This window comes from Citrus clementina, unplaced genomic scaffold (genome assembly GCF_000493195.1).
Source record: "Citrus clementina cultivar Clemenules unplaced genomic scaffold, Citrus_clementina_v1.0 scaffold_5, whole genome shotgun sequence".
NCBI lineage: Eukaryota > Viridiplantae > Streptophyta > Magnoliopsida > Sapindales > Rutaceae > Citrus > Citrus x clementina.
In genome coordinates, this window is record NW_006262201.1 from 40,321,013 (window position 1) to 40,335,299 (window position 14,287).

The window sequence follows — 14,287 nt, forward strand, 5'->3', positions numbered from 1 at the left end:
GACTTTAACCCCAACTCGCACCCCGAATTGAAAACGCACCATTTTGATTAAATTAAAAACACACTGTTTAATACATTTTTCCTTTTCTTTTGACGAACCACAGAAATAGAAACGCACTCTCTTACTCTCACATCCACAAAATTTGCAATCACCAACAGAAAGAAAATGCTTTGTCTTGCCTTCATTCAATTTTTTCAATATCAAAATCGTTTTCATGGGATCTCTTACAGTCAAAGCGTTGTTCTCATAGCCTCTTCTCGCTCATCTGCACCCTTCACTACTGAAAGTTAATCTTATCTTTCTTTTGATCTGCTTCCACTCTCGGCTTCCAAGGTCTAGCCTGGACCTCTGCCTCGACATTATCAATTAAAGAAAGAATCTACTTCCAACTTTCGGGACTGACTTTCTTTCCATTTTTCCTTAGCTGGCACAGTAGAAAGAGTAGCTTACTGACATTGGCATAGCAAAGACTATCCTTTGCTTTCCTTTTAGCCGTTGATTCTCAACTCTCCTTCCCTTGAATTCGTTTCCCCCCTTAAAGTTTCATCTCTCTCTTTCATCGACATGGTGGGATGCATTGACATGACTCCACCTATTGAATAGAGAGAGAGGGCCTCTTACTCTTACTAAGTGGTTGAAAGCAAATAGAAGGACAAAGCATATGCTCATGACGTGGTTTGGTTTGGAATGAATTGAAGCAGAACGACGTCGTTTAATTTCATATGGAATGCTCGCACACGTGCTGCCCAGCTGAAATTAAAAGGAAAAGCATCAGAGTAAAATGACATCGTTTTTCACAATATTCGGGGCTTGACCCGGGGTATATAGCAGCGCTGCATTTGTATAAGGTTGTTGCAGTACGTTTTAGACTGTTGAAATCGTTTCATTTTCTTCGAAGATGATTTCATTACAATAACCATAATTTCTTTTTAATTTATAGAATAATGATAATCATAACAGCATTTGACCTTTGCCAGCTGTTATTCTACAACAATATTTTTCTTTGATATAAAGCTGAACAAACTAATACTATAAAATTCTTTTTAATTTGATAATAAATCTAAACAATGGATAATTCACTAGCTATAGAGACGACAAAAATATTGGATTTTTATATGGTACGAAATAGATAAATTGTGTAGTGGAAGTTAGCATTTCCTTTTGCATTATAGAATATATTATATATATGATGGTACAGGGGTTTATAAAGATAAAATTCCTATTTAATCTTCTTACCTTTTTAAAGATTCGAGCTTAGGTGGTCAGTTAAATAAACACTTAAAATGCCACTCTCCTTAGGCAACAACTTCTTCTTCATCTTTTTTTTTTAATTAGAGTTTTGGGATGAAAAAGTGGGTAAAAGATAAGATTTTACTGATGTTAAATATTATGGTTTATCCTGAAAATAAATATTAGACTAATTCCAATTTTGATAAAAAGTAGAAAAAATGACTTATTCTTTTTTCATGAATTTTAGCTGTTTTTTAGTGTTAAACAAAATCCCTATATTTTAATTTTAGTGTCTATTTAGTCTTTTTATTTTGAAATTTTCCTCAAGATATCCTTACTTTTAAATATATTAGAGTTTTAAATTTTCTTTTTCTTTATTTTTACAATAATATGTTTAGAACAATATTTTTCACATTAATTTTTTAATCTATAAAAAAAAGTTAATTAACAAGTTAACCAATAATTACTTATTAGCAAATAATGAATAAATATTAGTATCAAACAAATGATATTTTTCATACCCTTGCAATAATCTTGCTAATTATTATTTATAAATAAATTAATACAAGCCAATTTAAAACAATGTTTAATGTTTCTAGCAACAATCTTACAAATAATTTTTTGCAAAAGAATAAATTTACCAAATTAATCCTAAAGTAGAATAATAACAACTAATTTTTATTTTACTTATTATTATTTTACTTCTAGGCTAATTTGATAAATTCATATTTTTTTTTCTTTTCTTAATATCTCCAAAAGTATTGTTGCAATGATATTATTGCAAAATAAGCTAAAAAGTAAGGGTATGATTATAATATAATTATGAAAAGGATGTCTTAAGACATTTTTTAAAATATAAAGATTAAATAGGCATTTAACTCAAAATATATGGACTAAATAAGTATTTATCCTTACATTAATTTATTCTATGTTCATTAAAAAAAAAAAAAAAAGCAAAGTCTAAATAATTCGGTCTGCATTCAGAAGTTACAACTTAATTTTATAGTGGTATCTTAATTTAAGTGCATCTCGGAGATCAGGCAGGCCAAAGACTCTCTTCATGAATAGCATTAATAAAATTATCTTTCCAACGATTTGTATTAATAAGATGTGAATCACATGTCACCAGCGCAATGTCATGCACGGTTTTACAAGGTAGAGAACTGGTCATTGGATCATATTCTAATTAAACACGACTTGTCGTCCATCGGAGCATTAAGTAGGTTGGAGTGTCCCAGATAAGTTTGTTGCGATATTTAAATAATTGGAGCCATTGTACAAGAGAATTGATCAGCTTCCTAAATTATACCATTTTAGTTTTGCAAATTAACTTTATTTAATTCTCATTATCTCTAGCTAATCAAGTTAATTCTCGTTAACTTTATTTTGTTAGTCACTTCTGCAGAAACCCGAACAAAGCTTACAATTCTCTGAAATATAGAATATTGAAAATTGATGTAAAGCAATATCATGGGAAGTGTTAATATAGTTAATATTAAAAAACATGGGAAGTGTTAATATAGTTAAAATTAATTTAAATTATAAGAAACAACTAAACAAGTAAAAATAAAAAAGCCTCTGGTTTATTAAATTAGATTTCCTCTCCGTATTAAGCTTATTAAGCTCTGAATGATCTCTTAAAATATATAAAATATCATATAAGAAAAAGGACATAGTTATTGGCACTTTTTCTTTTAATTTTACTTGAGATGGCACAACACTAATACTAGTAAATATAGTCTCTAATGTAGGTTTTGATTTGTTAAAATTAAAATTCAAGCTAAAAATGTGAAACAGAAAATTAATTAATAAATATGCTTTTACACATACGAGGAAATTTGAACCCTCATTTTAAAGACGGGAAAAAGAGGTGTCCATCAACTCAATCAAACCGTAGATGATAAATTTATATTCGCTAACATAAAATCTCATATGGAATTATTTCCAAATAGAAGAAAAAAGTGTGTATCATTTAATGAACATTTTTTTTTATTTATAAAAACTAATATACCATCACCATACTCTAAATTATTTTTAGTGAATATTTTTTTATTCTGTAATTATTATTATTAAAAATTTAACAATAATGTTTAAGACAAGCATCAACCCAAGTAAAGGAAACGCATACGCTGGATGTAATTTTCAAATTCATTAAATTATGTGAGAGGCGGCGCTTATATAAAATAGCGCTATATTTACAAATAATTGCACAAACGTTTATAATAAATTATAGCTGAATAAAAGTATTACAGGATCCGTGTAACTATTTTCATGACTATTTTATTTTTCGGCCAGTTCCTTCATTCAACCCATATGAATAAATGCATGATTGTTAATTTATAGGAAAGAGATTGTATAATAATTTATGATTAGATTATATTATTATTGTTTAAGCAATTTATTTCTTCCCAGGACGTTAAGGAGAGGATAACGACCGAACTGGCGGCGGCCCTATAACCCCTAAACGCAAGCCATTAATTCAATTCACGTGATAAAACAATGATTAATATAAGATTATCCGCGCGCCTACGGCTGCTCGAAACTGGCACTTGTAGTAATTTTTTAAAAGGTTTAACAGTCGTGCATGATTAGACTGAACTAATTATTAAGATTGGATTGAATTAAACTGGATTATATTATATACTATATTATATTTGGTACAATATTATATTGAACAATGTTAAATCATATTTAAATATAAAAAAATATTTATGAATGTTAAAGAGTAATAATTAAAATTAATTTAAAGGTAATTAACAAGAGCATTAAATATGTAGTAAATTAATCATTGGATAGTCATAATTATAATAATCAAATATAAATTAATAATTTTTTAAATTATTTAATTAATTTTTATAAGATATTTTACATTTATTTTATTTTATCAAAAAGTTAGGAAATAATGTATATATAAAACGAATTATTTACTTGTATTATTAATTTCCATGATTATTTTTAATATTACATTGGTGATTATTAAATTTAATACAATCAATTATTGTAACAAATTATTAAATAGTTAATTTTATTGGAGTAAAAGTACCAATTTAATTAAACTATAAAAAAAATAAAATATAAATTCAAGTAAATCATGAATAAAATAATTAATTAATTAATTAAACTTTAGCTTACAAATAAAAAATAGTATTATATATGAAAGAAATATGAATAAAATTTTTTCTCTTATTCTAATTCCATCTAAACCCACTTATAAATTGGAATTGTTAATCTCATGATTTAAGAATTTAGTCCTCCCTAATCTAATCCAATCCAAGCAAAGTAGCTAAAAATGAGATAAAATATTTAATCACAAAGTTAATCTAATCCCATATTTAATACTAACTCCCAAACATAACCTTAGAGATTAAAAATTTGAAAAAAAAAATAAAATTAAGCGCTTTCTTTGAATGTACCTCGGCGGAGGAAACATTCTCGTCCTCGAGACTTGGTATAACTGCGAAAGGCAGCTCACTTGTCAACTCATTAACATATAATTGGTCTTCTTTACTGGATGACTTTTCAGACAGTTACTTCTTGTCGTTGCTTTGATTCTTTCATAGTCATGTTAATGCAACTGCCTGGAGATTAATTGTAACTGGGATATTCCCAAATTCATCATCCACTAGTTATTTTTAACCCAGACCCACGGCTAAATGATTTATTTTTGACCTATTCAACGTGGTGCTTTTAACCCTCCATTAACGTATATTTTATTTCTCTACATATATATTTTCAGTTGCCCTCTTGGACTCGAATATTTGGTCCAACTCAATCCAAGTCCAGGCAACCGAAAGAATTTGGATCAATGTGAACTGAAGCCATCCGAGAAGCTGCGAATACTGGGTCAAAGTGTTCGGCTAGAAAAGTCGCTTGAAAACTAAATCAATTTTGCGCGAAGCAGAGGACTATAAATACAGCGCATGCCTTTCCTTAAGAATTCGTAATACTACAACATCATTTTAGCAGAGACACTCAAGTTCAAGGCTCCAAAAACTTCAATTAGCTGAACGATCTCCTTCTTTCTTAATCCATATATCCCTGGTTCCTTTTTGAATTACCTTGTAGTTTTTCTAATGGAAATTCAAACTCCAAGATCACCGATACAACCTCCAACTTTTGGTAACCTTATCACCATTCTTAGCATCGATGGAGGTGGAATTAGAGGAGTCATCCCTGCAACTATCCTTGCCTTCCTAGAGTCTGAGCTTCAGGTAGTATTAATAGATTTAGTATGTACTTATGTGGTTACAACATAAGCATGCTCGCATATTATATATGATTTCATGTATCAATACTTAAGAGATATAAGTAATGACAAACATCTCAAATTTTATTCTAAATGATATATCATTCATTGATTGACTAGTAATTCTTTACAAAATTGAAGTGAATTAATTATATTATCCATATTAATGAATTAATGATTGTCACATCATATGGAATAGTATTTTGGGATAAGAAAATTGGGATGTGTAGATTTATGGAGTAATAATGATTTTTGTTTGGAAATTTGAACAGAAACTCGACGGAGAGGAAGCAAGAATTGCAGACTATTTTGATGTGATTTCAGGAACGAGCACCGGTGGTCTTGTGACCGCTATGCTAACGGCCCCAAATGAGCAAAATCGCCCCCTGTTTGCTGCTAAGGATATCAAGGAATTTTATCTGAATCACTGCCCTAAAATCTTTCCCCAATCTAGGTAACAATCTTGATACACATGTGTGGCAAAGAGAAGGGGGGAAAAGGAAAAAGAAAAAAGACAAAAAAAAAAAAACTTTTTAATTTCGATTGATATATTTTCCTTATTTTATGTATTACAGTTGCCCCTTTGGTTCTGCTACAAAGCTGATCAAGTCTCTAACTGGGCCAAAATATGATGGCAAATATCTACATCGCCTCGTGAAGGAAAAATTAGGAGATAAAAAGCTGCACGAGACATTGACAAACGTTGTGATTCCAACTTTTGACATCAAAAATCTCCAGCCAACTATCTTCTCCAGCTACGAGGTCCATACATAAAACTTCACCACTATCTCTCCAAAAAAAAAAAAAAGCATTATAATAATTAAGCTCTAACTTGATTGCATGTGTTCCTCGTGATTTAATTATCAGATGAAGCAAAATCCCAGCCTAGATGCCTCACTCTCCGATATCTGCGTTGCAACTTCAGCCGCCCCTACTTATCTTCCAGCCCATTCGTTTGAAACCAAAGATTGCACAGGAAAAGTGAGAAGTTTTGATCTCATTGACGGTGGCGTTGCCGCTAACAATCCGGTATAATTATATATTTCGATCGATCTTAATTAATTAATTATTGAAAAATTCTCCAATGATGGAAAACTTATATAATATATGTATAATTTTCAGACTCTAGTTGCTTTGAACGAGGTAACCAAAGAAATCAATCGGGGAAGTTCTGACTACTATGCAATCAACGCAATGGATTACACTCGGTTTCTGGTGATATCGTTAGGGACTGGTGCGCCAAAAACTGAAGTGAAGTACGACGCCATTAAAGCAGCTAAGTGGGGTGTGTTGGGTTGGTTGTCGAGTGAAAGTTCGACTCCATTGGTGGATGTGTTCATGCAATCAAGCAGCGACATGACGGACTTTCACATTTCCACTGCTTTTAAAGCCCTTCATTCTGAAAACGGTTATCTTCGCATCCAGGATGATACACTAACTGGAGACGAGGCTTCAGTTGATGTTGCCACCAAAAAGAACCTCGAGAGTCTTGTGGGAATTGGTGAAAGACTGCTGAAGAAACCAGTTACAAAGGTCAATTTCGAAACTGGACTATGTGAGCCTTGTGGTCAGGGTACTAATGACGAGGCTCTCATAAGGTACGTAACTGTTAATCAGTTAGCATGTATCTCAATGCATGTGTGTATTAGTGTATGTTTATACTAATTCATGTTTTCTATTTTATTTATTTAATTTTGCAGACTAGCAAAAGATCTTTCTAAGGAGAAGCGGATTCGTGACATGAGATCACCGCAAGGAAAGGTTGCAAAAGCCACCAATTGAACAATATAAATCGCCCAGCACAAAGGATTATATATTTTTTAATTCATTTAAATGTTGTTAATTGTAGTGTTATGTGATAATTGACCAATTTGTCAAAATAAAATTACGGGGAAGGCTGATTTTTCATCCTATACTAGCTACTGATTGTCTCTTTCCCACCCCCCCCCCCCCCCCCTTTTTACATTAATTTGCATAGAAAATTTTATTGTTTGCATCAAAGCTCTTTTGTATAAATATTAACCAATTGCCACTACTTATTATTAAATCTCTTATTCTCTTGCAAATCTATTATAATCTCTCATCTCAAATGAATTGGTACTGATTTTTTTTTTAAATTCTTCACTTTCGCTAAAATTGTAAATAAAATGATCTATAATATTAGTTAAAATTGTAAATAAGTAATACATTAAAAAAATATCTATTATTTTGTTTTTGTTTGGCAAGGGAGGATCTACGCCACAGCTGGCTGGTGCAATGGTGTGTTTGCGAGAATTGTTGTTTTTTTAAACCTTAATACATTGGTAATTTATTAAGATTTTTTTTGTGTATTAAATGATTCGGTAATTTATTAAGATTTGATAGCAAATAATATAACGTATTAATTAGGACAAATAAAATGAGCCTCACACCACATAGAGGCATTGAAGAAAAGTAATAACGCAAGAAAATGAAAACAAAGAACCAGAAGCAATACACATCAACGAAATAAGTCTGTAATGTGGAAATCCATTGGCTTCTTTAGAGAGAATGCGAGAATTGATTTAACATTGGATAAGTTGTTTTTATTCCACTTTCGGTATGCATTTGTTCTGCTTCCATTACATGCTTTATTGCGCCAACAACTCCTTTCAAGGTTTAATTTGATTCTGAATCGATTACCTACTCCGAGTGACAAACACAGATCATCGTCACTCAATATGACCCAAATTAGCAGTGATGTTTCGGTGAATGATCAACCTAGTCTTCAAAATTATCATTTCATAATTTGATACCGATTATATGCACACCAAAGCCGTGGTGTTTCACTTGGGGATCAACTTTAATTTAGTCCTGATTTTGACCGTTTCATGAGTCGCTCATGATTTCAAGTAGTGGAAGAACTCGTAACTTTAAACAAAAAAAAAAATGGAACTAATAGGGAAGAATTAATATACTGTAGTTGAGGCTGAAACTCCATGAAAGCTGCAGGTATATATAGAGAGAATTCTCAACTCCACTCCACCAGTGGGATAATCGCATTCACCTTCATTTTCTTGAAAATTTTCATCATTATTACAAGCCCTCCACCTGCTGGCTCATTGTCCCCACGTATACCGATCCAAATTTCAGACACTGAAGTTTGATTTCCTTCTTAATGTTATTATTTTATCATAAGAGATCATAAATTCCTTACGTTGAAAGAGAAAAAAAAAACCTACAAACTCTAGTATAATTGCAATCTCATTCTCAAACTCACATAATTCCACAGCTAATAATACCTCCAACTTTTTCATGTAGAGTCCGTTTTTTTCTCCCAATCTCACTAACTGGCTTTGCATGAATATTGAAGACAAAAGTGAGGTTAATAACATAGCCAACATGTCCGTTTTCTTTGGTATTGGTCTATGGAGGATTTGGTATTGGAGGAACCAATTTGTCTTTAATCAAACCTCTACGGGTTCTGGAGCTTTGATGGCGGATGTCTCCCTGCGCACGACTGAGATGTGTAAGATTCAAAACCATCCTCTAGTCACGGGGAAGATAAGGGCTACACAATGGATTAGATAGATCCCCCAACATGGCCTTGGTGTACTCTGAATATAGATGGGGCTCATAAGGCTAATGGAGTCTCGACAGCAGGTGGGGTGATTCGCGATTTCTCTGGTCGTTGGCTCTCAGGTTTTGGAATGATGATTGGCTCTTGTTCTGTTACGTTGGCTGAGCTGTGGGGCTTATATCAAGGCATCCTCCTTGCTTGAGACCTTGGCATCAGACGGCTCAAGATTGAAACGGATAGTTTGTGTGAGTTAAAGAACAGAAAATGAGTGTTTGGCTAATAAGAAAATAAACTGAGATCTGAAAAATTTTCTTCTTTTATTTTCTCAAGCTTAAGTTGCTACTGAACGATTACAAGCATATATATACAAGTGTAACTACTCAGCTGAAGATTACAAAACTAACTAACTAATTATAAATTGATTAACAAACTTATCACGTGCATGAGTACAAGCAGCTACATAACCACCTAGTGCCAGCTGGCAGTACATGTCATCAACTTGCAACTGATTATAGAAGCTGTTGTGATCTTCTGCTTGACTGCAAATATGAGCTTCCTTAACATCCCCCCTCAAGTTCAAGGGTCTGCTAATGACATTGAGCTTGGACCTGAAGTAGCTGAATTTTGGAAGAGATAAAGATTTTGTGAGAACATCAGCAACTTGTTCATTTGTAGGAATGTATCTCACCTCTAATTGTTTTTGAAGTACCTTATCTCGAATGTAATGAATGTCCAACTCGATATGCTTATATCTGGAGTGAAACACAGGATTTTTAGCTAATTCTCCAGAACTCTGATTATCACACCAAAGCACTAGTGTTGGCAGCTTTACAATGTTGAGCTCAGAAAATAGAGATTCCAACCAAGAGATTTCTGAACTTGCCGATGACAGTGCTTTATACTCACTTTCAGTACTAGATTTTGCCACTATGACTTGTTTCTTAGAGGACCATGAAATTAAATTGTTGCCAAGATAGATGCAATATGCTCCAATGGACTTTCTATCATCTGTATCACAAGCCCAATCTACATCTGAGTACCCATTCAAACCTGTAACCTCAAGCTCTCATTCTTTCTGAATATATATTCCATGAGTGACAGTTGCTTGAAGATATCTAAGTACCTTCTTACAAGCAAGCCAATGCTGAAGTGTAGGAGCACTTAGATATTGACTGAGCTTATGAACTGAGTATGCAATATCAGGCCCGGTGAGTATTAAGTATTGGAGCCCTCCAACAATACTTCTATAGAGAGTTGGATTTTTAAATTCTTTCCCCAAACAACCATTTGCTACCTTTTCTAACTTTTGACCTGTGCTGAAAGGTGTATCAGAACCTTTTTAGTTCTGCAGTGAAGCTCTACTTAAGAGGTCTTTGATGTATTTTGTTTGTGCTAAATGCATCACATTGTCAGTATAACACACCTCAACACCAAGAAAATAGGATACCAATCCCAAATCTTTTAAGGCAAAAACCTTACTAAACTTAGTGATGAATGTTTCCAACAAGGAAGAATCTGGTCCTGTAATGAGAATATCATCCACATAGATAAGAACAAGGATGATACCTCTGGTGTCATGTCTGATGAACAGAGATGTATCAGCCTTGGAGTTGAAGAAATTCCAGCTTGTAAGACACCCTTTGAGTTTGTCATACCAAGCTCTAGGAGCTTGCTTCAAGCCATAAAGAGCATTGCTGAGTTTACAGACATAGCCCTCTTTGGTGATGAAGCCCTCTGGTTGTGTCATGTATATATCCTCTAAAATATCTTCATTAAGAACGGCATTATTTATATCGATTTGCCTGACTTTCCAACCTTTCATCACTGCCAAACTTAGTATAGTTCTAACTGTAGAAGACTTTACCACAGGACTGAAAGTTTCCTTATAATCCACTCCTGCTGTCTGGTGAAAGCCCTTGGCCACCAATCTTGCTTTGTGTTTAGAAACTGTATCATCTGTATTGTACTTGGTTCTAAAGACCCATTTACATCCAACCAACTTGTGCTGAGATGTCACAGGTACTAGAGTCCAGGTTTTATTTATGGTTAGAGCATCAAACTCTAATTGCATTGCAGCTTTCCACTTAGGATCTGACAAAGCTTCATCAACAGTGGATGGTTCCAGGCTGTTATGTGTTGTTAAGAATGCTTTAGGATTGAATATACCAGCTTTTGCTCTAGTAATCATGGGATGATTTGGCAGAGAATGTTGGGATGGTTGTGTGGATTGAATAGGAGATAATGATGGTTGTTGTATATGTGAAGTAACTATGGTAGATGGTTGAAGATGTATTTGAGAATGTGATACATCAAAGGTTGTATTATAACTGTTAGGTGAGGAATGATCACTAAAATGATGAGATGGAGCTTCATCTTCTGCAGAGCTAGCTTCAAAGGTTTCTTGATTGCTATTGAGAAGTGAAACAATATAAGATTAAAGAAGACTGTAATGAAAATCAGAGGGTTTAGATGGTGAAGTTAAGAATTGTGAATTTGATGTGTAAGGAAAAGAGGTTTCATCAAATAACACATGACTAGCTATAAAAATTTTTTCAGAAGAATGCATACACTTGTAACCCTTATGTAAAGGGCTGTAACCAAGAAATACACATTTTGAGGTATGGAAATGGAATTTGTGAGTATTATAATCTCTTAAGAATGAAAAGCATGAACAATCAAAGACCTTGAGAAATTTGTAATTAGGTTTGGTTTTAAAGACACATTCATAAGGTGACTGCATAGATAGTATGGGTTTGGGAAGTCTATTGATAATATAGGTGGCTGTATGAAAGGAATCCCACCAAAATTTGATAGGTAAAGTGGCTTGAGCAAGTAAGGTAAGACCTAGTTCGGTTATGTGTCTATGTTTTCTCTCAACTAAGCCATTCTGATTGTGAGTGTATGGACATGGTGCCTGAATTGAATATCTTCCTTATAAAGAAAATTAACAAATGATCTATACTCTCCACCCCAATCTGATTGAATGCACTTAATGAATCTATCTAGCTGTTTCTCAATTTGCTTCTTAAAGATTTTAAAGACAGCTAGTGTTTCATTCTTGGTTTTTAATGGAAATATCCATGTGAACCTAAAAAAATTATCCACAAAACTCATATAATATCTGTAACCTTGAACTGAAATCACAGGGGCAGGTCCCCATAAATCAGTGTGCAAAACTTCTAATACATGCTTTGTTTTGGTAGTAGAAACTGGAAAATGTAATCTATGCATTTTTCCCATTTTACATGCATCACATGAATCAAGAAATTGACTTCCATTTAAATTCTTGAAAGCCGAACAAGAGTTTATTACATGACTTAAAACTTTGGAAATAAGATTACCAAGTTTCTGATGCAAAACAGAAACACTCAGCATACAATTTGGACTGATACAAGGTTCTGCTGCAGTATGCAAGCAGGGGCTTGTTTGATTATTGATAACTGACTGAACAACTGAAAACATAGACAGAGGAACATCTGAAATTTTGGATTGAGTGGCTTCAAGAGACCTTTGAAATGACTGAGAAGAGACTTTATTAGAGGGAAACAATAGCAATTTGTATAAACCTTTTTCAGCTTTGCCCTGCAGTATGATCAAATTCCTCACTTTGTCCTTTACAAAACATGATTTATCAGTAAATTCATAACAATATTGTTATCTTTGGTTAGCTGAGATATGCTAATAAGATTCTTGGATATTTGTGGAACAAGAAACATGTTGTTTAATTTGAGTGTATTATAAGCAGAAGAGTTATGCATTCTTAACACAGCATTTCCAACATGTGTTATGTGTAAACCAGTACCATTTCCAATGATGAGTTTAGAGTTACCTGCAAAGGATTCTGCCACAGTCATATTTCTCATGTCATTGGTAAGATGGTGGGTAACTCCACTATCCAGATACCAGTTGGCATCAGCTGCACTATCCATATCAGCTAGATATGCAGCTTTGGGATTTCTGTTTGGAGGAGGTTTGTAAGCACCAGAGGTAAAGAATTCTTCAAGTTTCCAGCAAACATTTGCAGTATGACCAGTTTTGAAGCAGATTTGACAAATTGGTTTAGAAGCATTCCACAGAGGTTTAGGATTCATTTGAGGCCTGATAGAGTTGTTGTTACCACCCCCACCATTGTTCCAATTTCCTGAGCCTGATCCCCTTTGATTATCACTTTGAAATCCTCTGAACTGGTTATTATGATTATTTCTAGAACTATTGCTAAAGAAACCAGATCTTCCATAGCCGCCTTTGTAATTATTTCCAAAATTCCCAGCATTATCTAATCCAGTAAAGTAGTTATGATTACCAGATCCTCTACCACCTGAGAAGTTTCCTGTCTTGAAACCTCAGTTCTGAGCTAAATTAGCTTCAAAATTGTGCTTAACGTCCATTTCAAAAAGCATATGTGCTTGTTGCTCAATTCTAGCCTCTTGAGTCAACAACATAGCATAAGCCTCATTCAAATTCATTTTATCACCACTTATTTGACCAGTAATATAGGTAGCAATAGCATTATAATCTGGTCCTAGTCCTGAGAGTACATGCAAAATTAAATCATCACTGCTTAAGGCACTTCCTGCCACAGCCATGTTATCAGCAATATTCTTCATTTTAATGAAATACTCATTAATTTTTAGATCATCTTTCCTAGTAGAATTCATCAGATATCTCAAATGCAAGAGTCTAGATTTTGACTGTGATCCAAATTGAGTTTCAACACCTTTCCATACCTCAAGAGAAGTTTCCGAATTAAACACCAGGCTTATAATACCTTCACTCATCAATGATAGCAACCAGCCAAGAAGTACTTGATCTTGTGCTTTCCAGCTTGATGAATCTGGATTCTCGACAGATCTAAGTTCATCGTCAATCCTTTGAGCAACATGAGATGGAGGAGGAGTGACATTTTCATCAATGAATTTTTCTAACCTATTGCCGCGTATGGAAGTTAGAACTTGGGACCTCCAGATCAGATAGTTTGCCTGATCCAGTTTCACAGGGGTATTGAACGTGAATGAGAAGTTTGTTGAGTTTGTGTGCATATTCGAAGTATGATTTGATGAGGCAATATTCAGAGACGCCATGACTGGCTCTGATACCAAGTTAAAGAACAAAAAATGAGTGTTTGGCTAATAAGAAAATAAACTGAGATCTGGAAAACTTTCTTCTTTTATTTTCTCAAGCTTAAGTTGCTACTGAACGATTACAAGCATATATATACAAGTGTAGCTGCTCAGCTGAAGATTACAAAACTAACTAACTAATTACAAATTGAT

At 33.5% G+C, this 14,287-nt stretch overlaps 1 protein-coding gene across 1 annotated transcript; it reads left to right on the forward strand.

Annotated features, from left to right (window-relative positions):
• The first annotated feature begins 5,157 nt into the window (after positions 1–5,157).
• On the forward strand, positions 5,158–7,412 carry LOC18042061 (patatin-like protein 2). Its single transcript, XM_006434752.2, has 6 exons — positions 5,158–5,441; positions 5,749–5,930; positions 6,052–6,238; positions 6,344–6,505; positions 6,599–7,074; positions 7,177–7,412. Exons 1-6 carry the CDS (start codon positions 5,304–5,306, stop codon positions 7,256–7,258), a joined length of 1,227 nt encoding a protein of 408 aa, XP_006434815.1. The 5' UTR covers positions 5,158–5,303; the 3' UTR covers positions 7,259–7,412.
• The last annotated feature ends 6,875 nt before the right edge of the window (positions 7,413–14,287 follow it).